Source organism: Lissotriton helveticus, chromosome 2_1 (genome assembly GCF_964261635.1).
Source record: "Lissotriton helveticus chromosome 2_1, aLisHel1.1, whole genome shotgun sequence".
Lineage (NCBI taxonomy): Eukaryota > Metazoa > Chordata > Amphibia > Caudata > Salamandridae > Lissotriton > Lissotriton helveticus.
The window spans coordinates 1989995758-1990020449 of NC_136059.1; the positions used below are offsets into that span (position 1 = coordinate 1989995758).

At 44.6% G+C, this 24692-nt stretch overlaps 1 protein-coding gene across 1 annotated transcript in view; it reads left to right on the top strand.

Annotated features, from left to right (window-relative positions):
- Positions 1 to 24692, top strand: part of TMEM131L (transmembrane 131 like) — a 673742-nt gene that overhangs the window by 485944 nt on the left and 163106 nt on the right. The window contains exon 23 of the mRNA XM_078676947.1: positions 10104 to 10289. Coding sequence (XP_078533073.1) covers positions 10104 to 10289 — 186 coding nt within the window. The remainder of the gene's footprint in view (positions 1 to 10103; positions 10290 to 24692) is intronic.

Below are 24692 nucleotides of genomic sequence, written 5' to 3' on the forward strand. Positions count from 1 at the left end.
CTGTGACAAACTCAATTTAACAGAAGAAAATCCATTTTTGAAAACAAAAACTGCCTTTAAAATATTCGTTTTCGGATTTTAGGAAATGCACGGTCCCAAAACAGCAGCTTTTCATTTTCATCAAGTACTCCCAAGGACAAATGCCTCATATAGACAGTCTACTTTGAATACCCAGGTATTACAGTCTTGTGCCACAGATGCTCACACAAACAAATGATGGACGGAATGCTGAATGAATCATACATTCACCCCCAGTAAAGAGATCTGGGTTAAATCCATCGTCCTTTTGCTCACCATCCCAGCCCAGTTTAGACCCAGCGATATGCAAATCAGTCTTGACCCTGTGCCCCATGGGAATAGTCCAGACTGAACTGCCAAGCCAAGTCCTCCCTGGACCAGAAACTAGCATCCTGGGACCGGTTTCAGGGTATGTCACCCTTCATCAGCCAGGCTAGCTTGAACCCAGTGGCACAGTGAGCAAGGGACCCTCGTCTGGGCATACCCATCCCACTTAGGGTGAAAAGTGCTACGCAAACAAATGATGGACAGAATGCTGAATGAATCATACATTCATTCCCAGTCAAGAGATCTGGGTTAAATCCATCGTTATTTTGCTCACCATGCCACCCCAGTTTAGACCCAGCCATATGCAAATCAGTCTTGACCCTGTGCCTCATGGGAACAGTCCGACCGATCTGCCAAGCCAGGTCCTCCCTGGACCAGAAACACGGATGTCTGTATTATGCCAATAATACCCACCATTATACTAAGGCCACAGTTGGGTCAAGGCTTGAAACCATAAGGGTCAAGGTAGAGACCAAATATCAGTCATGACAATTATTACGCCAGGAATACGTAAATGTAGGCCAGTCATTCTCCCAGTATGTAAATGATGGCTGCCAGTATACCTCAACTAGACCAAAAATACCCCAAATAGTCCAGGATGACTCTTATTATGCCATTGGCACTATTATGCCTGGAATGGGCACAATTATGTCAGAGATAACACCCTTATGATGGGGGCTAGCATAGACATTTGGTGGTCCTTGGCACCTGGCGTAGCTTTCAAGAAGCAATAGTGTTTATTAGGGACGCACATAAATGCTGATGAGTCTCTTCATTTTCTCTGGTCTGAATCATGTCCTGTTCTCCTCAGGTCTTGAGCTGGTTATACACCCAACTGACACATTTTCACTGCGACTCCTGCAGTCCCACACTTTGGTGGGTCAGCACTCATTACTGCTCAGGCTACTACTGTCGTACTTCTCTTATGGTCCACTGGTCACACACATGTTGTGACTGATAAAGCAGGGATACAAAGATGGTCAATCTCCTTGTGGCTTAGTTATATTGAGATTAGATACAGACTGCCAAGTGGGAGGCCCTATAGGCCGATACTTTGTGTGTTTGAGTGTTTAGTATAAGTTACTGCCATAGGTTTGGCTGGCTGTCACTCTTAGGTTCTTGAGATCAGCAGTGCTGCCTTCTTTAATAGGCGCCTACTCTCCGAATTTGATACTGGGCTTGGCTTCATCTCTGAGAGCTACTTTGAAGGTACTGGCGATCTCCAGTAGCTTCCGAGCTACTCGTTGGAGACCCCTGCACTAGACCATGTCCCCATTGAGCTGGACTACGTGCAACCCCTGAGGAGCTTGAGCTTTTTTGGGCCTCATGGACAGGGCGCTGGTTGAGTTCTGTGCTCAGGAATAGCATTTTGGAATGTCTACACCATTAAGAAGAACTCACTCCGACATCTCCAATAGTATGAATACATTAGACCCAGATGCCTACAACTACTACTGGTGTACAACCTTTAAAGACACAAGAACATATAGCAGGTTCATCCTGAGAAATTCTGGTTTGCATTGGTCATGTTGTAAAACAATGTGGATTGTGTCAAGGTCTAGAGAAATATAAGTAGATTGCTTTTGGTCAGTCAAAGTTAACAAAATTGACGTAGTCAAATGTCAGACTAAAATGTAAAAAATCCAAACCTCTGATAACTGGAAACAGTAGTGTATTAGCAATATCTGTGCTGTTGGAGACATAGTGGGCCTTTGGGTGGGTCATTTCATTCTGTATGGTGCATCACGAATATATAATACATCGACATGAATGGATTTTCTACTAATCTGCAACTGTGCAACCCTTTCGTGCCATGTCACTCAGAGAAAAACTGTTTTTTTTCTCTTCCCAATGCATGGCTGTGAGAACCCTGGCAATTCAAAGAACAAATACAAATGAATCAAGTCCTCCTTGGCCACTACTTTTTACTCTGGAAAGAAACCCAACCAGGATATTTGCCAGTGTATGTTTCTGTAGACTTCCCAGTCATGGCATTCTTAGTTTTAGAAAAACAAATCGTCCAAAAAACATACAGTATAGGGTATGCCTGTTTCAAATGTTCCAAGTACCTGCTTTGGACTGGCATCGATATATAAAAGTTAGCAACAATCAGCATATACATTTTCTTTCTAGTGTATAATAAGTCAGAACATACTGTACATTGAAAATGTCTCAACCTTTTCCATGCGTCGGACGGCCGTGTGCGGAGGACTACCGCCAGCCGTCCAAACTGCGCACGTGTAATTTTTTCCCGCAGCGGAAAGTCCACCGCAGCGAAGCGGTTAATTCGAAGCCATGAAGACTGAAAGCATTCAGTCAATTTCAAGGAGATCCCACTTGTTCTTTGGAGTTACACTTAGGGCCTCATTACGATGTTGGTCGGAGTTGCCTCTGACCGACATGGTTTCTATGTTTAGAACCGATCGGCCATGGGTTTGCAGTTCCGACTTTACGATGCGACCGCACATGGTGTGAACGCAAACCCCATTTCTCTGTGGGACTTGTAAGGTGGTCGTAAACCGCCCTCAGCACAAGCGCCCATTGAGAAATGGGAGTTTGTGTAAATCCCTGCACCGTATGGCAGGCACCATTAGGGGGGGCCCATAGGTGTCCCCCCAGGGCCACAACTGAATGCCGCAGAGGGATGGTGGCCCTGCTAGGGTCCCCAAAGCCGCTTTCCCGACAGCCTTTTTATGTCGGAAAGGCAAACATGGGAAGGCTGTCAGATGGCATCATAATTTCGACAGTGGAAAGGCCGTCCTTAAGTGATTATAAGCAGTTTCTGACTGGCCGACGAGCTCCTTGAGCCCATCGGAACCGAATCGTATTACCCAGCTGGTTTGGACTCCGTTCGGCGTCATTAAAATATGGCGGTCGGAGTTCAAACCTCTGATGTCAGTCGGTAAGCCTCATCGAAAACAGGCCCCAAGAGTCTTGTTTAGCCAATACCCCTTAATATCGGTATCTCAAGTTCAGTTAAGTATAACATACAGTTGGTATGATGCAAATATTTATTCAACTTCCTCTTGCAAATACTACACAGGAAGTGTATTACCATTGGTTCAAATTGTGCCCTAATTTCCACACTCACTCTGGTTTCTCTCTCTTTTTATTTTTTTATCAATCTCCCATTGAGGGAATAACCAGACCCTCACTGTCCTCAGGACGACCGGCCTGAAACAGGCCAGTATTTGCAAACCGCAACCAAATTAAGCATAGGGAAATAGTTTTTGCTGATTTTGCTTATAATTACTGTGCGCTTTGGTACTTCTGTATTTTAAAGCACACTTTGTAAAACCCAGTGGCATAGTTCCAAATTAAATGTTTTTTTGTTTTGAATTTACTTTTAAGACTCTTTATAGTGAAGGTTTTACACATAATACTTGTATTGCTATTGAAAAAATACTTCATTATCAATTATTTGCCCCCCTGAAGACGTCATGCCTTCCTTTCTCACTGTGTGGGAAATCCACTCCCGTTCAAATAATCGCAGCACGCACCAAAGCACAGAAAAAAATTGAGCTTCAAATGCTCAAGCTACATAACTCTGCCCTTTCCACAAACACCCTGTCAGCACAGTATCTTTTTCAACGCAGCATGGAAAAGTGCACTGTGCCTGCTCTTTACAGTGTATTTCTTTTTAGGAAGCTTATTCCTCTTTCTTGTTTTTCTTTTTATGGCACAATGTTTATTTCCAATGAGTTGAGGGCTTATGGAGCGGTTACTGCTTGCAGTTGTTAAAAAGTTGATCACTATAGAATACTTATACATTCTGTACTTTCCTTTCATGGTAACCTTTCTTCTGCAACTTGGTCACAAAGGCTACTAGGGCTTTATCTTCAAATCGAAAGAAAATAACCTTTTTTTCATATTGTCTTACCCCAGGTGAGCTATGGATCTCAGATTCTGTGTGAACATCATGGGATTGGAGTGTTCCCACAAGAGAAATAGGGTCATTGTTTCTCTAGTCTCATTTGGTACTGAACGGATGGGCCAGATCCCTCACTGTACCGAGAGCAATATGAAAAAGTTAGATGAGTGACAGATATGCAAGGTTTAAAAAAAAACAAAAAAAAACCTTCTAACTCCTTTCTGTAGGATCACTTTCCAAAGCAAGCGAGACACTGCTTTCCTGGATGTCTAGGAGTCAATTTGATATTTTCTTTACTATGGGAAAGCTGATAAATTGCTGCTAATGTTCTTGTACCTACTTCTTTAAGGGCGCACTCAGTGAATCCCTCATGTTGTGCCAGATTGAATAGTAGGTAGTGATATTAAATAGAGCAAGCATCAAGTTTGTATCTTTGAGTAACGGGCAAGGAAAATGGGCCTTGTTGATGCCTTTTCTTACCGCACACACATCAGTTGTGGTGTTCCCCAAAGGTTTTCACTGCAATAGTTTAACATGTATATACACCCAGTATATCGACTGCGACTTGTCCGGTGCATATGGTTCCGCAACTGCACCGTTGATCTCAAACCAAGCAGTGGTTTTGTTTAAAAATACATACCAATTACACACACTATACTTTGAAGGAAAACACCCTCACTATTGAACTTAAAGGTTGTTAATGCAAAGTTACATCTTTAGTTAAAATAAAGAGTGACAACACCAGGTTTGACTGTGCCAAGATCAAACTACTTACTCAAATTACTGACAAGGGTTGCCACATTTCTGAGTCCGGTCCGGCTTCAGTAAGCTGTGCCTTTATTGACTCAGGGATTCATTTTTGTAATTGCCTACTGTTGGAAGGCCTCATATTTGTTAATATAGAGAGGAGGCGCTAGTTAAGTATAATCTAGCTGTCTCCAGTGCAGTGGACCAACTAGCCCCCTGAAACTCCTTCAGAATACACCCAGGCCCGTGCAGAATGCCTGGTATTCCCCCCTACTTCGTAAGCAAAAATGTATTTGCAGGAAATATGAAAAGCGATGGCGCCTTACTCATGAGGAGGAGGATAAAGCTCGATTCCATGTGGCCCTAGCTGAGTACCATGAAAAAATCAGGGCTGCACGTAAAGATTATGTAGCTCTTCAATTAACCCAGGCCAACAATGACCCTAAGATGCTATATCGCATATTAAAATCCTTTACTGACCCTAGGGTGTGTGAGAACCCGACGGTTCCCTCACAAAAATTTTGCGATGGCATTGGCACTTTTTTCTTGGAAAAGATTGAATCTATATATGACAAAATTGTTCAATTAGGAGAAGACTCAATTACCGCTATGATGTGGAACCTGGTCAGGTAACGACCCAGTTGTTAGGGAGTTTCCCCTCGGTGTCGCAAGAGGAGACGGAGCCACTGATCCGCTCCATAAAATCTGCCTCGCCTCGGGATTTCCTACAGGCAAAAATCACTATCTATCTGGCCAGTCACTTATCCCCCTCCATTACTCATCTCCTCAATCTTTCTTTACGAGAAGGCTTGGTCCCACTAGAATGGAAGGCAGCACAGGTTTTGCCTATTCGGAAGAATTCTAAGGTCCCACTAACTGAGCTTTCCAACCTGCGTCCCATCTCTCTCCTTCCTTACCTGGGCAAGCTTTTGGAGAAGCATATTAACACCCATCTCTCCAACCACGTCGAGCGGACGGGCAGTCTTGATCCATCTCAATCAGGCTTTTGCCCAAAACACAGCACAGAATCAGCCCTACTAGAGGTAACCGATAACGTCAGGATGACCCTAGATAGAGGCGATTCTACAATTCTAGTGCTGTTGGATCTGTCCGCCGCGTTCGACACGGTGTCACATGGTATCCTGCTCAGGAGATTGGTAGAGGTTGAAATCAGAGACTCGGCCTTTCAGTGGCTGACGAGTTTTCTATCCTCTCGCTCTCAGGCGGTTAATCTCTGACCTTATCGTTCTGCCGCAACAGAGTTGTCCAAGGGAGTCCCACAGGGTTCCTGTTTGAGCCCTGCTTTGTTTAATATCTATGTGGCTCCCTTGGCCAAGCTATTGAGGAACAGTGGGTTTATCCCTGTTTCCTATGCAGACGATACCCAACTGCTCTTTCCTTTCGCTAAGTTTACCCCCTCAGTACAGGCCGCCTTCTCTAAGGGGATGAGAAACATCTCTCAATGGATGAGGAATAATTTTCTACAGTGCAATGTGGGGAAAACCGAAATAATGCTTTTCGGGGAAGCCCGACTATTGTGGTCCCCCGATTGGTGGCCTTCAGATTTCGGTTCTCCCCCGGCACCTAAAACCTGTGTAAAAAATCTAGGTGTTCGCCTTGAACAGATTCTCACCATGAAAGAGCATGCCACCCACACAGCTGGCTCATGTTACCACGTGTTGGGCCTATTACGCCGTATACTCCCCTTGCTTCCGGGCTCCTCTAGGAAGATGCTAACCCAGGCACTTGTATTAAGTCGCCTGGATTATTGCAACATACTTCTGCTGTCCGCCTAATCCAGGCGATAGATTACAGGTCGTCCAGAATACGGCTGCTCGTTTGATTCTAAACGCGCCCCCAAGGACGGCCTCTCAGCCTCTGCTTGCCTCACTCCATTGGCTTCCGATTCGGAAGCGGGTACATTTCAAGGTGTGCTGTATTATTCATAAGGCCCTTTTCAATCCAGGCCCGAGTTATTTGGTGGATAAATTCATTCCTTATGTCCCTCAGCGGTCCCTCCGTTCATCAGGAAAACATCTTCTTACGGTGCCCAGAATTAAACGAGCCAGGCAAGGTGGGAAGGCCCTATCCTACTTGGGCCCTTGCCACTGGAATAGGCTTCCTGCCCAATTAAAACAATGCACGGAACACCTTCTTTTTAGGAAACAGCTCAAGACCTATCTGTTTCCCCCGACTCTTAGTTGTTAGGCTCACTCTCACTGTGAACGTGTAAAGCGCAGAGATACCCCTTCGGGGGTCGATTCTGGCGCTCTATAAACAAACAAATAAATAAACAAATAAGCATTGGTGACTCCTTATAGAAAACAGTGACCAAACCCATCTACAACAGTTGGCAACTTTCCTTAATCTGTGGAATTTCTAGAGCTTGACTGTAGGAGGCTGGCTTAGAATATGGTGCACTTTTACTTAAGTGAAGTACCTTGGTCTAATCCAGGCAACCCTTATGGTGATTTTAGTGATCTTAGACAACTGTAGAAAGCACTCTAAGTGGTAGCTCTGGAGAGCAGCCTTCAGACTAAGTCCAGAAGGAGTGTTAAGCAGTTTGTTTAACATAACTAATAATATAGGTTAAACAAAAAAGTGTAGTTCTAAAAATAGGTGTATTACACACACTCACTAACACATTGGTATATCGCCTACCTGGAAATATCAACACAATATACACACAATATTTTGACTGTAAACCGGTAAGTAAGCACAAATACACAGTGGTCTCCAGGGCTAGACCTAACCATATACTACAGAAGTGCAATGCAAACTGCGGCCGAAGTCAGGACTTGGCCCAGGAAACTTAGAAGAGATGGGGACACCAGAACCACCCGAGGTAAGTACCCAGGAACCCCATGGAGGCCGTGTACAGAGTGGAAGCACAGCGCGTACTCAATGCAAGTCAATGGGGAAAGTCGCCATTGCAGTTTTCAGGGAAAACAACCCTTCCCTGTAGAAGACAGAAGTTGGACAGTCAATCCACCTATGGATCGGGTGTATAGGTGCGAAGTGACGACGTCGGAAACAGACAGAGGGGACAAAGTCTATGCCACTCGGAGGTGACCAGCAGGCACGGAACACTAATGACCATCGATGACGGAAGATGGAGGAGTGATGACAGTTACCTTGACGCTGCAGCTGTGAGGACCAAGCAACGCTGTTGAAGATCAGGAGCCGTTCACGAGCTGTCCCATGTCAGAAGTCAAGAACCAGAGGGTTGGTCCAGTGGGAGCACCAATAAGCCTTGGCAGCTGCAACGGATGTGGTGAACGAAAAAGGTACAACATTGAACAGCAAGGTCCAAAAGACTCCACAATTGCAGGAGAGTCAGAGCAGACCCAGAGCATATAGGAGAGCTCACTGAAGCCAAAAAAGACCCTCAAGAGGACCCACAGGCCAAAAGCACAGGAGTAAAAGAGGACCTCTAGCAGCTCACCAAAGGTGCAGGTCCACGGTGCAGAAGATGCAGTGAGGACGAAGATTTTGGAAGGAAGAGATGCTGGAGGCTGGAGCTTCTTGTAGCACGAAGGTCTCTGGAGTACAAAGCCAACAAGGCTTGGCAGAGGCAAGTCGACGCTGTGCACAGGGAGTTCAGACGAGGGATACTGGCCTCAAACTTGCTGAGAAGACAGGTCAGGCCTCGGGAGTTGCAGAGCTGCCACCTGTGTTGCTGAGCATTTCAGAGTATGTGGGACGTCAGGAGCAGCAGACTGGTCAGCTTCGTTGCGGTGCCTGCTGATGTGACGGAGTGGCTCCTTCCCTCTAACGGAGATTCTTTCAGGTGCCTTTGATGTTCTCCGGCCTGGAGAGTACCCTGGATAATGCACAGATGTCGAAGAGTTGCAGAACAGCGAGACCAGGAGCAGCAGGAGTCTTCCTTGGTGCAGTCTCGATTCCAGGCGAAGTCCAAGGTGCCCAGACGGTTGAAGTTGAAATGGTTTCGGGTTTGAATTTTGTCCCACGACAAATCTGAAGAGCCACCCACAGGTAAGCCCCTAAGTATCATAGGGAAAGGGTTGGAACGATTCAAGGGTCCCTCCCAGAGGAGTGGCTGGACAGAGGATAGGATACCCCCATGTCCTTTGTCCAGTTTCGCGTCCAATCAGGTGCCAAGGGCTCCCTAAACTGGTTCCAACTAGAGTATGCAAGGATGGCACCAAATATTACCTTCGAAGCACTCTGGTGGTGCTGGCAAGTAACCCAACCCCACCCAAATACACTGTCTAGGAGGTGGTCACACCTCCCTGTGGCAGGAAACCAATTGTTCTACCTTCCCTTGTTCGAGCTCAGCTCAGCAGCAGTAGGGCAGAAACATGTCTGGGGTCGGCAGCAGTACTAAATTGCTGGCAGACCCTAGAAGGCTGTTACCGGGAGCACAGGGGTTCCGGTAGGAGTCCCCCTTGTGCATGTAATCATATCTCCAACACCGATAATGGTGTTGAGGTATGATTGCAACATGTTTGATACCAAACATGCCCTGGTTCGGCGCAGTCAATATATAGTTAGCCCTCGCGTAATTACACATGGCATCTTGATGTATGAAAATGGCTGTCTGCACTTACAAAGCCTGGAGAATTGAATCTGGGGTTTGTAGAGGGTGCTCTGCTCATGCAAGGCACTCTTACACTTATATCCCAGCACCCTGCCTTCAGGATTGAAAGGCCTGCCGAAGGGGTGACTTATAGGTTTTAAGTGCATTGACCTCAGATACAAGGAAACTTATATCTGTCATAAGTGGTGCTTGCACCAACTCACACAGGCTGCAATGGCAGGCCTGTAATCAGTTTGAGTGGTCTCTCATAGGTGTACCTATGCCCTGGGTACTTTAGTACCATATGCCAGGGACTTACATGGGTAGACCAGTAGAAAATGGTGGAGGTACCAAAGTACTTACCATGACGAATTTAGGGAGGAAGCACAGTGACTGGGGTCCTTATTAGCAGGATCCCAGTCAGGTTAGTCCTAAAACAGATTAACACCAGCAAAAAGTAGGGGTAACCATGAAAGCAGATCCTACATTCCTACATTGATGTTTCTTGGAACATTTTCTCATATTCTTCCTATGTTTCCTGTAAATAGTGCTGCAAACGTCTGTAGATAAATACATGTTTATTGTCTTTTACTCTTCTAGGTTTATTCCAGATTTCACTTCATCGTGGGTAATCCGTGAGCTGACCCTGGTGACAGCCTCTGATCTAGAGTTTCATTTCACACTCAATGTCACTCTTCCCCACCATTTACTGCCACTATGCGCAGATGGTGTACCCGGGCCCAGTTGGGAAGAGTCTTTCTGGATGCTGACAGTTCTCTGCGTCAGGTAAACCAAAAATGTAATCAATAAGAAATGTTAGTTATTAAATTTTTTATGTTTCCCTGCAGGGGAAGAGGATTCCACAACACACCTGAAGATAGGGGTGGGTGTGCGTGTGTGTATGCGCGCGTGTGTGTGTGTATGCGCATGTGTGTATGGGCGCGCGTGTGTGTGTATGCGCATGTGTGTGTGTATGCGCGTGTGTGTGTGTAGGTACACATAGACACACATAGGGGAACCATATTACACATGACCTGTGTTAAATAAATGTGTATTACCTACTGGCGGTCACCAGTAGGTAGTTATAGTTAGGACCTAGTTTCCATAGGAAATCCTCAACATTCTATTTGGATTAACTTTGGCCCTGGTGGATGAATCTTTGCGAATTTCTCAAAGAAGATGGCTCGGTCCGCTGCGCTCCTTCCCTGAAAGTTTGGGGGGGATTGGTGAAGTGGGGGCTGAGATAAAAGGGGGGTCCCAAAACGTGTTTTCTCCATGTTATTTTCCATAGGACGTTTAGACACGGCTACAGGTCGAACGGCTGAATGGATTTATAAGAAATTTGGCAAAAATGTAGAGTCCGGCTCGCAGATTACGCTTTTTTTGGAATGGTGTAAATCCGTTCAGTAGTTGCTGAGAAAATTAAAGTTAAAGTCAATTATATATCTATACGCGCGGACGGGTGCGCGCACTCAAGCGGCTGCGCGCGAGCGGAATTTTTTTTTTGCTGCGTGACGTCTTTTAACGTTCGATTCGAAGGAAATCAGGAAGTGTTGACCGCCATTTTGTCACTGCGAGTAAATATATTGTTCATTTCAAAGCGTTGGAACATGGAAAGGGGAGAAGGTAGAGATTGTTTTGCTGCGTAGGTTTTCTCAGGGTGTGCAGTAAGGCCCTTAAAGGCGAAAATATATATATATATATTTTTTTTTTAAGTTGCGGGGTGCGCGCACTCGGGCGCGCACACCTATTTACAAGAGTGTGAAAATGGAGATAAATCAGAAGTTTGAGTGCTTTGATATAAGGTGGCTCTGAAAAGAGCCCTTGTGTTAATTGAGTTTTTTCTGCATTTATAAGTAAGTACGGATGCAGAGCCTGATGTTGCAGAGGAAGATTCTGTTTCTGCCTTCCTTCTTACCTAGTTATGGTTTTTTCACTCCCACTCCAGGCTTTTAGTCTGTGGATGGAAAACCATGAACCTACACTCACCTATGAAAATCTTACTATTGATGCTTGACTGAGGCCAAGGAGATCAGAGTGCATGTCTGTGTAAGGTGATGTACCTCTGGGGAGATGATGTTACGTTTAAACATAACCCCTGAGTGCTTAGTTCGCTTCTGTTCTCTGTCACTGTTGTTGATTTAGAGCCCCAAATACAAAGGCTTGTTGTTGCTTGTGAATCCCCAAGTGTATATTTGCCCATACTGATCCATAACGCCCCGGCCTCTCCATGTCGTAGGCCGCAAGAGTGGGTGAAACTCAGCTGGCCAAGCGAGACTTGGGGAGGGGGCAGGAGCCAAGAGGAAACAAGAAGGGGTTTTCATTATTTGGGACAAAAAATAGTTCTAAACCAATGAAAAGTGTTATTTTTAGGTCACATGACCTAGCCTTACATCATTAGGAACCCAAAAGTGAAATGAACCAATGAAAAGTTTTATTAACAAGTCACATGACCTGGTATGCTTACGTTACCCGCTCCGCGCCGCGCCCCGGATTGCTTCCGGGAAGCTGCGCTTCGCGCCTCGCGCACCGGAGCACTTCCGGGTGCGCTAACGCGGCGCGTCATATGACGCATTACGCAACAACGTGATACGTCGTTGGGGCTCCACCGGAACTGATCGAATTGGTAGTCTACAGTGTTTCTGGATGTTTCAGACTGAAGCTGGCGTCAGCATGAGAGCACCCCGTGGCTACGTCGTGGCCATTCCGCGAGCAATCATGGCAGTCGCTCCCCACCGGAACTCTGCGGGAGTCGGGGGCCCCGGTGACTCTTGTAGAATCTTCAAGGCTGAGGGGACGCTTTTGGGAATGGGGCCCATGCCCTAGCAGTCAAGCGTCCGAGTTCCAGGGTTGCCCAGAGCCATCCTTGCAGGCCAGGCCCAAGTCTGTGGAGCCGACCGCCATTTCCTGAGCTCCGTGGCAGCCGCCTGTCGCTGTATCGCAAGAGTGGGTGCAATTCAGCCGGATGGCGGGTGAGACGCTGTAATAGCAAGAGCAGGCGTAATTCAGCTGGCCGAGCGAGGCACTGTGCCGCAGGAGCGGGCGCAACTCAGCTTGTCAAGTGAAGCGCTGGGGTGTACCTGAGAAACCTCCACCTGGGGAGGTGGGGGAGGCTCGTTCGCGCCGCCTCTCCCTTCCAGTGCACCCCACGCCGTCTCCTGGCGCAGGTATATGTGATGGTTGGACCTGGGCACCGCAGGACGTGTCTTTAGGTCAAACGGATTGTGGGACAAGGTCCAGAATGGAAGAGGCATCAAAAGGCAACAAGTTCCGCCTGACCCCGGGAGCCTGGCCGCCTATGTTGGGGGCGATCTCAGGCCATACCAGGGCAACAAGACTTGGGGAGGGGGCAGGAGCCAAGCGCCCCCTCCGAGTCCGCGCCACCACACCGCCCCTCGGGGGCCTCCGTCAAGCGGCTCAGGGAGGCACCGCAGGCAGCTGTTCTTCAGATCAGTTGTTCTCACCGGCAAGCAAGAGTGGGTGCAATTCAGCCGGATGGCGGGTGAGACTCTGTAATAGCAAGAGCAGGCGTAATTCAGCTGGCCGAGCGAGGCAATGTGCCGCAGGAGCGGGCGCAACTCAGCTTGTCGAGTGAAGCGCTGGGGTGTGGCTGAGAAACCTCCACCTGGGGAGGTGGGGGAGGCTCGTTCGCGCCGCCTCTCCCTTCCAGTGCACCCCACGCCGTCTCCTGGCGCAGGTATATGTGATGGTTGGACCAGGGCACCGCAGGATGTGTCTTTAGGTCAAACCCTCAACTATGGCACCCAACATCCAGGAATTATGCCATTTGTGCAAGGCAGTGACATCGAAGCATGTCAGGGACCAAGCATATCCAGAGTCCTTCCTACAGCCTCTGCCTTCCTTCTTACCTAGTTATGGTTTTTTCACTCCCACTCCAGGCTTTTAGTCTGTGGATGGAAAACTATGAACCTACACTCACCTATGAAAATCTTACTATTGATGCTTGACTGAGGCCAAGGAGATCAGAGTGCATGAATCTCATGCTCGATCGATTGAGCTGGCCGGATCAGGCAACAAGAAGGTGGTGGGGGTGGCGGCATCAGCAAGGCATCCCCCCACACAACTTGTCGGACATCACCTCTGGATGTACTGGGGACGAGCCTTGGCGCATGGTGTCGTCCCCGGGGTATTTGCACAACGGTCCTCCACCCCTAGGCCGCCAGCTATGCTACCTCGACAGGAACAGCGTCATGCATTTGGATCGATGTTGGAGCAGGCTGCCATGTAAATAGTTATTTAATAAAACGTTTTACCCTGTTACTTTGCTGGTGTGTTGTATATATTTATAATATTTGCATAGGGTTTGTCGTTATTTTGGGCGGGGTGGGCGGCGGAGCCGAGCTGTCTTGCAGCCATCATGGCGTCGAGCTCGGTTCCTCTCACTAGTTTCATATTTCTCATGAGGGGTTGTTCCTAATGCTTCTATTTTAGCGAGGTCAAAAAGAGATCCCATCAGTGGCCTACTGATTTTGCTCGATTCCTTTTGTTTTTTCTAACGATTTTTAAGTTAAAGTTTGCTAGCACGATACAGCGGCTAGTCCGCATTTTATATATATGTCCTTTTTATTAGGGGTGTCCTCCGGTGGAGTCGGACGATCTACCTCTAATAAACGGTCCGGGTTGAACCAACTACCAACAAACGGGGCAGAGATAGGCATGACGGGTTACAAAGGGGACAAAAGTCTGCACTACCTATCCTTCACTATCTGCAAAAACTAAACAGAGTATTGCGACTCTGTGCTTATTTGTGAATAGAGAATCACCCAAAGAGAACCAATTTCGAACAATATTGCAAGATTTTTGTCACGAAAAAGAAGCCATGAGTATTGGGTTTGTGAAAGAGAGCAAGATTTTTAAAATTAAAAAGCAACAACCATGGCATTGTTTAATATAGTATTGTAAATATTTATCTTTAACAATGATGAGAGAGTAAAAAAAGGTTAACGTGATGTTTTAAAGTTATTCACAGGCTTCTTTAGAGGAAGTGTTCTATATGATTGTAGCGTGGGTGTTTAACTTTTTTATAGGTAATAGAATGCATTCTGTATGCTGTAGCAGGAGGAGTACTACATACTTGAATATTCTTCAGTGCTTATTTTCATTTTGTAAGTGGTATTGAGACCGACACAGAACTTCAATGGATCGGAGGGGCTGTTCCTGTGCATCTGGAGGACTGCCAAGCCGTTGCAGCAGTGGGAGTGAGGCCTCTCACAGGGGCGTAGCACAGCTCCTTTTGATGCTCACAATTGCAGATAACAGGGTAGAGATGTCCGTGGAATTTATGGATGGTTAGTCACACTAGAGTGTGCGCGGCGCCCCTAGCACCTCATTACGTCACACAGGGGAGCCGCGTTGCACAGTTTGAGAATCAGAGACTTAGGAGATAAACCTTCATAATAGGAAGGCTTCTAAGCGATAAAAATCGGCGGTGCTCGGCGTTAAAAATATCACTGCTATCGGTGGAATTTTCCACGTGTTAGTGCTTCAACATCAATGGGAACACATATCTGATAGAAAATCCTGTAACAATCTCAGTATTTCACATTATCGCGTGAAAAGAGTCTTCCGAAAGATGTTGAACGTTGTTCTCTTTTGAGAGTAGAAAAGATAGTGAGGGAAGTGGGTGGAGTGCTCCGTGTAAATTGCAGAATAGAAACTACTAAGAACCAATTGGAAGTGTTGTTTTCAAGTCACATGACTTCACATGCGCCTCTCAGGACGTGTACTCGGTGACAGTATCTGGTCACGTACGTCATTTGGAAGTAGCGGTCTAATTCAGCGAAGTTTCAAAACGTGAAAAGGAGTAAATCCAAACACATCCGGATTTAATATATCTTCTGAGCTCGATTCAAGCATACAATTGTTAAAGTATAAAACCTTTTTATATTTTTTTTAAAAATACCAAGGTGTGTACATTCGGTCACGCACGAAAGTTTAAAAAGACATTCGGCTCCATTTAATGAAAATGTTCATAATAATAAAAAAGAAGCCTAGGTTTAGTCTCTTTGACGTAGTATAAGTTCTTTGATGGGTCTATGAAGAAATGTAATAAGTTGCAATTGCAAAGTTTTCACGAAATATATAGGCGGGTGCGCGCACACGGTCGCACACGAACGAAAGCCAAAAAAGCGGAGATAAACCCCCTTTATAATATGCTCCTGGAGCTCTTTTTGGTACAATGAGTTAGTTCTGAAAATAACTTTTTTTTTTTTTTTTTTAAAACAAGTGTTGTGTTGTTTTTGATTTTTTAAACTTGCAACAACATTTTCAAGTGTGACACAGGATCAAAATGAAATGAAGAAATTTATCTTTTCTCGGGGCATTTATGACTCTCAATTTTTAGTTTAATAAGAATGAGGCTCTGCTCTCCGTACAGAAGAATTTCTCCACACTCGTTGCATTTCATGTGCACCTTTGCAAGATATGGTCTCAAGTCCATCACATCACTCGATGGAGATACAGGTCGTCCACCAGAAGATGTGCTGGCCACCTCTGATGGTAATAGCGTGGCCAGGGCTCTTGTCGATGCCTGTGCAAATTCCACAGGGTGCACTTGTTTGACATGCCGCACCATGGTATGTATGGAAAAGGAATATTTTTATGTTGGATTTCCTCTTGAGAGAACCGATTTGCATATCGTGCAGGTAACTTTTGGCACATTCACTTTCTTTTGTTCTTCAGGATAAGTGAAAAATTGCCAAATAAAAGATTCCTTTTTTCTTTTTAAAGGTAGTCGCTCATTTCCTTCAGATTCGGAAGATGAATGCGGAACGGCAGCCATTTCAGCAAAGTCTTCCGAAAGATGTTGAACGTTGTTCTCTTTTGAGAGTACAAAAGATAGTGAGGGAAGTGGGTGGAGTGCTCCGTGTAAATTGCAGAATAGAAACTACTAAGAACCAATTGGAAGTGTTGTTTTCAAGTTACATGACTTCATATGCGCGTCTCAGGACGTGTACGCGGTGACAGTATCTGGTCACGTACGTCATTTGGAAGTAGCGGTCTAATTCAGTGAAGTTTCAAAACGTGAAAAGGAGTAAATCCAAACACATCCGGATTTTATATATCTTCTGAGCTCGATTCAAGCATACAATTGTTAAACTATAAAACCTTTTATATTTTTTTTAAAAATACGAAGGTGTGTACATTCAGTCACGCACGAAAGTTTAAAAAGACATTCGGCTCCATTTAATAAAATTTTCATAATAATAAAAAAGAAGCCTAGGTTTAGTCTCTTTGACGTACTATAAGTTCTTTGATGGGTCTATGAAGAAATTCAATAAGTTAAAATTGCAAAGTTTTCACGAAATATATAGGCTGGTGCGCGCACTAGGTCGCGCACGAAAGCCTGGAAATGCGATATCCATTTTATTGAGAACTGTTGCCGAGAGTGCGCACACCGGGTCGCGCACGAAAGTTTAGAAAGGCTATTTTTATTTACAGACAAATTTTAATGCGTTCAAAAAAAGGCAAGGTACAGACTTTCTAATTCTGTATCGCTTTACAAGGAGTCTCTATGCAACTTGAACAGTTAAGAAAACGGCTTGTTTCCGAAAAAAATATTGCCAGAACTCTATTGACAAAAGTATAGGTTGCATACACAAGATATTTCTGAATTAGCATTTTAAAAACCAATGAAATTCACTGAAAAAACCATAGGTTTTACACACGTTATAGTTAGGAAGTAGCATTTACAAAACCTATGAAATTCACTGAAAAAACCATAGGTTTGACACCAGTTATAGTTAGCTGGAAATTTTACTGATATAAAACCAATGAAATTCCACGTTGTAGTTAGTTGGACTCACTATAACTTGCGCGTGTAAGGCACTGCTGATGACATCACATGTTACATCACTCATGACATGGTCAGTGACATCACTCATGACATCATTGATGACACCATCCTTGTGACAGAGTAACAGATCTCCTTTCAGTGTAATGTAACCCTTGAAAAACATTCAAAAAAAGAAAAAAGAAACTAAAATTTTCCAAAAAAAAGATATCCATACCAGTTACAACCAATTCAGTAATTCCACCATCTATATACACACCCACTCATTCACCAACAGTTCTATATAGTCACTCATACATATACTCACTCATCATGTGAAGTGATACACCTATACTTCCTGTTACACACCGACAGTCATCCAAAAGTTACTCACACACATACTCACACATGCAAATAAACTATTGAACATCCATTTTTTCGCATACAGAGCAATACATACACTACCACCTTACTTCTATTGAAAATTACACATATTTATTCTCTTAAAGAATCACTTTTCGAAACACATACTTATGTAAACAGGAACTCTTACAATCTCTTACTCTCACATACACTCACTTATATGCATCAATATTCACATATTCTAGATTAAAACATATGTAGTTACTGTTTAAAACACTAGTGAGACAGTCATTTACTCACTAACATACACATATACACACTATTCAACCATACAGTCCTGCACATATGTAGTCTTCAAAATACATACAAAAAAAGTCTGTCACTCATGCATCAATGTTGTAAGTAATTCCCACACTAAACAATAAACACTCATACTGATACTAATAAAACATCTAATAACCCATGTACATACACATGTACCTACTCACCAACCCATGCAGCTACTTATACACAAAGTGAAACACTAATACATATATTTAAAATTTTAAACATTACTCACTAATATTTATTCAGAAAGACACACATTCACTGGATGGTGTCATGAGTGATGTCATGAGTGATGTAATATGTGATGTCATCAGCAGTGCATTACACGCGCAAGTTATAGTGAGTCCAACTAACTATAACGTGGAATTTCATTGGTTTTATATCAGTAAAATTTCCAGCTAACTATAACTGGTGTCAAACCTATGGTTTTTTCAGTGAATTTCATAGGTTTTGTAAATGCTACTTCCTAACTATAACGTGTGTAAAACCTATGTTTTTTTAGTGAAAATATATATATATATATATATATATATATATATATTCACTGAAAAAACCATAGGTTATAGACCATATATAGTTAGGAATTAGCATTTAAAAAACCTTATTTTACTCACACAAAACCATTGAAATTCCATATATAGTTAGTTGCACTAACTATATATCGCGCACCTGCAATCCACTGCTGATGATGTCACATATTACATCATTCATGACATGGTCAGTGACATCACTGATGACATCACTGATGACATCTCAAATGACATCACTGATGACATCACTGATGACATCTCATTTGACATCAATGACCACATCACTGATGATATCATTCATGTGACAATACAATGCATCTCCTCACATTTTAATATAACCTCTGTTTCACCCAGTGTTAAATACAGAATATAATTTTTGAAACCATTGACACACCAATACTAGTTACTACATACGCACTCACTGATTCCTACGTCTACACACACCTTCACTCATTCACCCATACTATCATTCATACATACAATCACTCATCTTTACAACACTATCATATGCACTCATACACCTATACAGACACTCACAGTCTGCCACTCATCCATGGAGTTACTCACACACCTAGTCAGTCCTGTAAAGAATCAATGACACTTCCATTTTCTTGTCTATACAGTTAAACATAGAGCACCTTACATTTTCAAACATATACTAACACATACTTACCTTGTTATACAATCATTGATACAAGTACACATTGATCTGCACAGAGTCACACACCTCCCAGCCAGCCACACACACACTCAGTCTCCCATACAAATACTTGGACAATCAATCAGTAACCCATATAGTTAATCATATAGGTACTGATCAAAACATGCAGCAGTTTACAGAACAGACATAATGATGCACAAATTAAGACACTTTAGTCACTAACCCATGCACTCAGTGAGACACATTTAATCACTCACTCATGCATTCAGTCATGCACCTACTAAATCCTTTGTCCAGACACTTATACTTCCACTCATTCTTCAATATGTAAGACACATTTTAACTTTACAGAAACATACAGTCACTGGATGTTGTCATCAGTGATGTCATCAGTGATGTCATTTGAGATGTCATCAGTGATGTCATCAGTGATGTCACTGACCATGTCATGAATGATGTAATATGTGACATCATCAGCAGTGGATTGCAGGTGCGCGATATATAGTTAGTGCAACTAACTATATATGGAATTTCAATGGTTTTGTGTGAGTAAAATAAGGTTTTTTAAATGCTAATTCCTAACTATATATGGTCTATAACCTATGGTTTTTTCAGTGAATTTTCAAGGTTTTGTAAATGCTAATTCCTAACTACATATGGTCTATAACCTATGGTTTTTTCAGTGAATTTCAATGGTTTTTTAATAGCAAATATCATAAGCTGTCGAATGTCAAGTACGTGGTAAGTGAAAACATTTTCGTGTTTATGCACACTGATCTGCTTTGAATGGTGCCCCCCCCCCCTCATTTCTATTAGGAGTACTCTCTCTTTGCAGATAGTGAAAGGTAGTTAACGCAGGTCTTTGCCCCCATTGTAATCCGTCGTGCCTGCTTCTCTCTCCATTTGATTCATTGTTATCCAAGTATTTACTGTTTTAGAATTAGTTCTCTTTGGTTCATTCTCTATTTACAAACAAACACAGAGTCGCAATACTCTGTTTAGTCTTTGCAGATAACGAAAAATCGTGTAAAAAAAAAGAAAAGGAATCGAGCAAAATCAGTAGGCCACTAATGGGATCTCTTTTTGACCTCGCTAAAATAGAAACATTAGGAACAACCCCTCATGACAAATACAAAACTAGTGAGATGAACTGAACTCCACACAATGATGGCTGCAAAACAGCTCGGCTCCGCCACCCACCCCGCCCAAAATAACGATAAAGAACGGCTGCCATGATTGGTTGCGGAATGACCACGACGGAGCTACGAAATGGTGCTGCTCTCATGCTAACCCCAGCTTCAGTCTGAAACATCCAGAAACACTGTAGACTACCAATTCGATCAGTTCCGGTAGCGCCCCAATGTAACCCGGTAGAGAAGAACTAGCCCTCCCCTCTTTGACTGATGGTTCTTGTTGCCTGTCCCTTCTGTTGTCATTTAACAGAACTATTTAGCCTGCTGAAAGGGGTTGTGTTCCGACCGCTGGTTGGTGGAGACATTTTGACTATATTCTGTACCTGCGTTGTCGCGTAATGCGTCATATGACTCGCCGCGTTAGCGCATCCGGAAGTCATCCGGGGCGCGCAGCGCGTAACGTAAGCATAACAAGTCATGTGACTTGTTAATAAAACTTTTCATTGGTTCATTTTACTTTTCTTATTGTAATGATGAAAGGCTTGGTCATATGACCTAAAAATTACGCTTTTCATTACTTCCGAACATTATTTTTTCTTAAATATATGTTATAATGTTCCAGGCTAATGTACTTTCCCGGAAATTTTACAACTGTCCTGCAAGTAAAATATATTCTTTTTTCGAGAAAAAGAGCGTTTCTTCGTCCCATGACGGAGCCGTTGAGCAAAAGAGGGTCGACCTGCTGTCTTAGTCGCCGATACGCCTGAATATGAGATTCTTATCGATCACTTTATGTTGCAGGAATAGAAAACACAACAGCCCTTGACCATTTATCTTTACTGCGTTCCTTCGTATTATACCTTTTACCCTTCATGTAATTGGTCTGCTTTATTTCACTTGCCTTTTAATGATTCTAAAACAGTGACTATTATTAAAAACTTTACCAATGTATATACTACTACCATGTTTTCTTTTAAAAACCTTTATTGTGAAAATTTCATTATACAAATACGAGCCTATAACCACGTGGGCCGGCCACGGAGCAAACTGTAATCGTATATGATGAATAGACATTTACACTGTAGAGGAACGTAACGGGCGGGCCATTACGTTGCAAGAACTAAGGTGTCTAACAGTTACGGAATCGGTGGACGTACATTTTATAATTAAAATACGACAGGGCCAGTTTATTTATTTATTTATATGCTTCTATAGCGCCTGAATAGACCCCCGAAGGGGTATCTCCGCGCTTTGCCATACAAAGGAGACCAGCTACTCTGCCCATAGACATTTATAGTGAGTGATGGGAGGGGAGTGAATTAGATGCTGGAAAAAAGGTACGTTTTCAGGGTTTTTCGGAAAGACAGGTGATCAGTACTAAGTTTTAATGCGAGGGGCAGGGTGTTCCAAAGAACAGGCCCTGTGTACGCTAAGGCCCTGCCTCCTTGCCGAGTTTTTTTAATTTTTGGAACCTTAAGGAGCTGGAGGTTGCTTGATCGTAGTGAACGTCCAGGAACATAAGGGAGGAAGGCTGAGGTGAGAAATTTCGGTCCTTTCCCCATCAGGCACTTGTGAATTGTACACAGGATTTTGAATTTGGTCCGCAGTCGCACTGGCAGCCAGTGAAGTTCTGTCAGTAGTGGCCGGGAGGGGGTCCTAGATGGAGCATTCATGACTAACCTCGCGGCCGTATTCTGGACCACCTGAAGTTTGTTAAATTGGCCTTCATTAGCTGACAAAAGAAGGCCATTACAGTAGTCCAGTCTACTAACGATCAGAGCCTGGACCAAGGTCTTTCTGTGGTGATCTGGGAGAAAAGGAAACACCCTTCTCAGCAAAGAAATGACCCCGAAACAGGTGCCAGCAACCTGGTTGACGTGTTCTTTAAAGGTCAGAGACTGATCAAACAGCACTCCCAGATTTCTTATGGTCTGTTTGGGAATAGGGGCAGGTCCTAGTTCAAGCGGCCACCACTCATTGGACCATAGTGTTACTGCTTCCCCATAGAGTACAACCTCTGTTTTGGTCACGTTGCACTGTAAGCAGTTATTTGTCATCCATCTGGAGACTGCCCTCATGCCTTCTGCGAAAGTTCTTTGTAAAGCAGGAGAAAAGGTCTTAAAAGGGAACAGAAGTTGGGTGTCGTCGGCGTAGGACACCGGTATAAACCCAAAGGATCTCACCAAGTCAGCCAGGGGGGCCACGTACACATTAAACAATGTGGGGCTTAGGCATGAGCCCTGTGGCACACCCCTGGTGAGCTCCCTAGCGATGGATTTATGGGAGCCCAATCGGACTTCCTGAGAGCGACCCGAAAGAAAGCTCGCCATCCAGGACAGGGCTGTACCTCCCAGTCCTATCTCTCTCAGCCGACAGAGAAGCAAATCGTGAGACACCGTATCGAAGGCAGCGGATAAGTCCAATAGCACCAGAATCATTGACCCTCCACAGTTACAATAAAATTATCTAGACATTTGCGGGCAAGTACCATGGGTGACGTTAATTCGAACTTTCAACAGTACAGTAATCAATAACACATCAGAACTTAATATCAATAGGGATGTCGAAATATTCAATCAATTCTCGTCCCCGCCCGCCATTTGCTTCAAAACTGCATACGTATCTCGTGATTTCAAGGTTCTGCAACCAGTACACAACAAGGAGTTACGAGTCCCATTTATTCTGGCGCCATTTTGGGCGAGGACGGGCAGGTCCAGGATATAGTCAAAATGTCTCTACCAACCATCGACTATGATGATGTTCATATGCTGTATTTATTAGAGTAACACTCATCTGTCCACATGAAATTAATTTGCCACAATCTAAACATGTCATTTTAATCTTTCCAAAGTTCTTCTAAATATTTGGGACCGTTTCCCTTGCCTCTGAAGCTCTCAGTGCCACTTTGATGAATGTACTAGCAGGTCAGGGGTTCTCCTCCAAATCTCTCTTTTATGCAGCACTATAATTAATTGGTGCCACCTCTCCATATGACGATGCATGGTATAGTTACCACAACTATATTTTTTTTCGGTTCCTCTGGAGAGTTCATCGTGGCAGATGAAGCGTGTAACGTACCGGGCATTTACCTTTTTTTGCATGTACAGGAAAGGAAAAAAAAATCGAGCGTCCGAGTTCTAAGGTGTCCCAGGGCCATTTTAGTGGACCAGGCCCAAATCCAAAGAACAGGCCGCCATTTTGAGAGTCCTGTTGCAGCCGCCTGTCGCTGTAGCATCAAGAGCAGCCGAAACTCAGCTGAATGGCAACTGAAACGGTAAAGGGGCGCCCCACTACAGCAGACGAGCCAGGCCCAAATCCAAAGAACAGCTATCTCACAGGCTAATGGGGCGACCCACGCCGAGTTTCAGCATTGTAGGATGACCACACAAGTACAGCAACTTGCTAGACATCACCTCGGTGCCATCCGGATCTCGGCGCCCCACTGCAGATGAAGTGCCTCTCAACTATGAAACCACCACGGTGACATCCGGATCTTGGCGCGTTGTGCTGCCTTCGGCCTATTCGCACATCGGTCCGCTACTGACGCCATCTCACAGGCTAATGGGGCGACCCACGCCGAGTTTCAGCATTGTAGGATGACCACACAAGTACAGCAACTTGCTAGACATCACCTCGGTGCCATCCGGATCTCGGCGCCCCACTGCAGATGAAGTGCCTCTCAACTATGAAACCACCACGGTGACATCCGGATCTTGGCGCGTTGTGCTGCCTTCGGCCTATTCGCACATCGGTCCGCTACTGACGCCATCTCACAGGCTAATGGGGCGACCCACGCCGAGTTTCAGCATTGTAGGATGACCACACCAGTACAGCAACTTGCTAGACATCACCTCGGTGCCATCCGGATCTCGGCGCCCCACTGCAGATGAAGTGCCTCTCAACTATGAAACCACCACGGTGACATCCGGATCTTGGCGCGTTGTGCTGCCTTCGGCCTATTCGCACATCGGTCCGCTACTGACGCCATCTCACAGGCTAATGGGGCGACCCACGCCGAGTTTCAGCATTGTAGGATGACCACACCAGTACAGCAACTTGCTAGACATCACCTCGGTGCCATCCGGATCTCGGCGCCCCACTGCAGATGAAGTGCCTCTCAACTATGAAACCACCACGGTGACATCCGGATCTTGGCGCGTTGTGCTGCCTTCGGCCTATTCGCACATCGGTCCGCTACTGACGCCATCTCACAGGCTAATGGGGTGACCCACGCCGAGTTTCAGCATTGTAGGACGACCACACCAACTTGCTAGACATCACCTCAGTGCCATCCGAATCTTGGCATCTCAACGCCTAGTGGTATCTTCCATACAAAAAATATTGTTACGCTGCCTTTGGCCCCATTCGCACATCAGTCCGCAA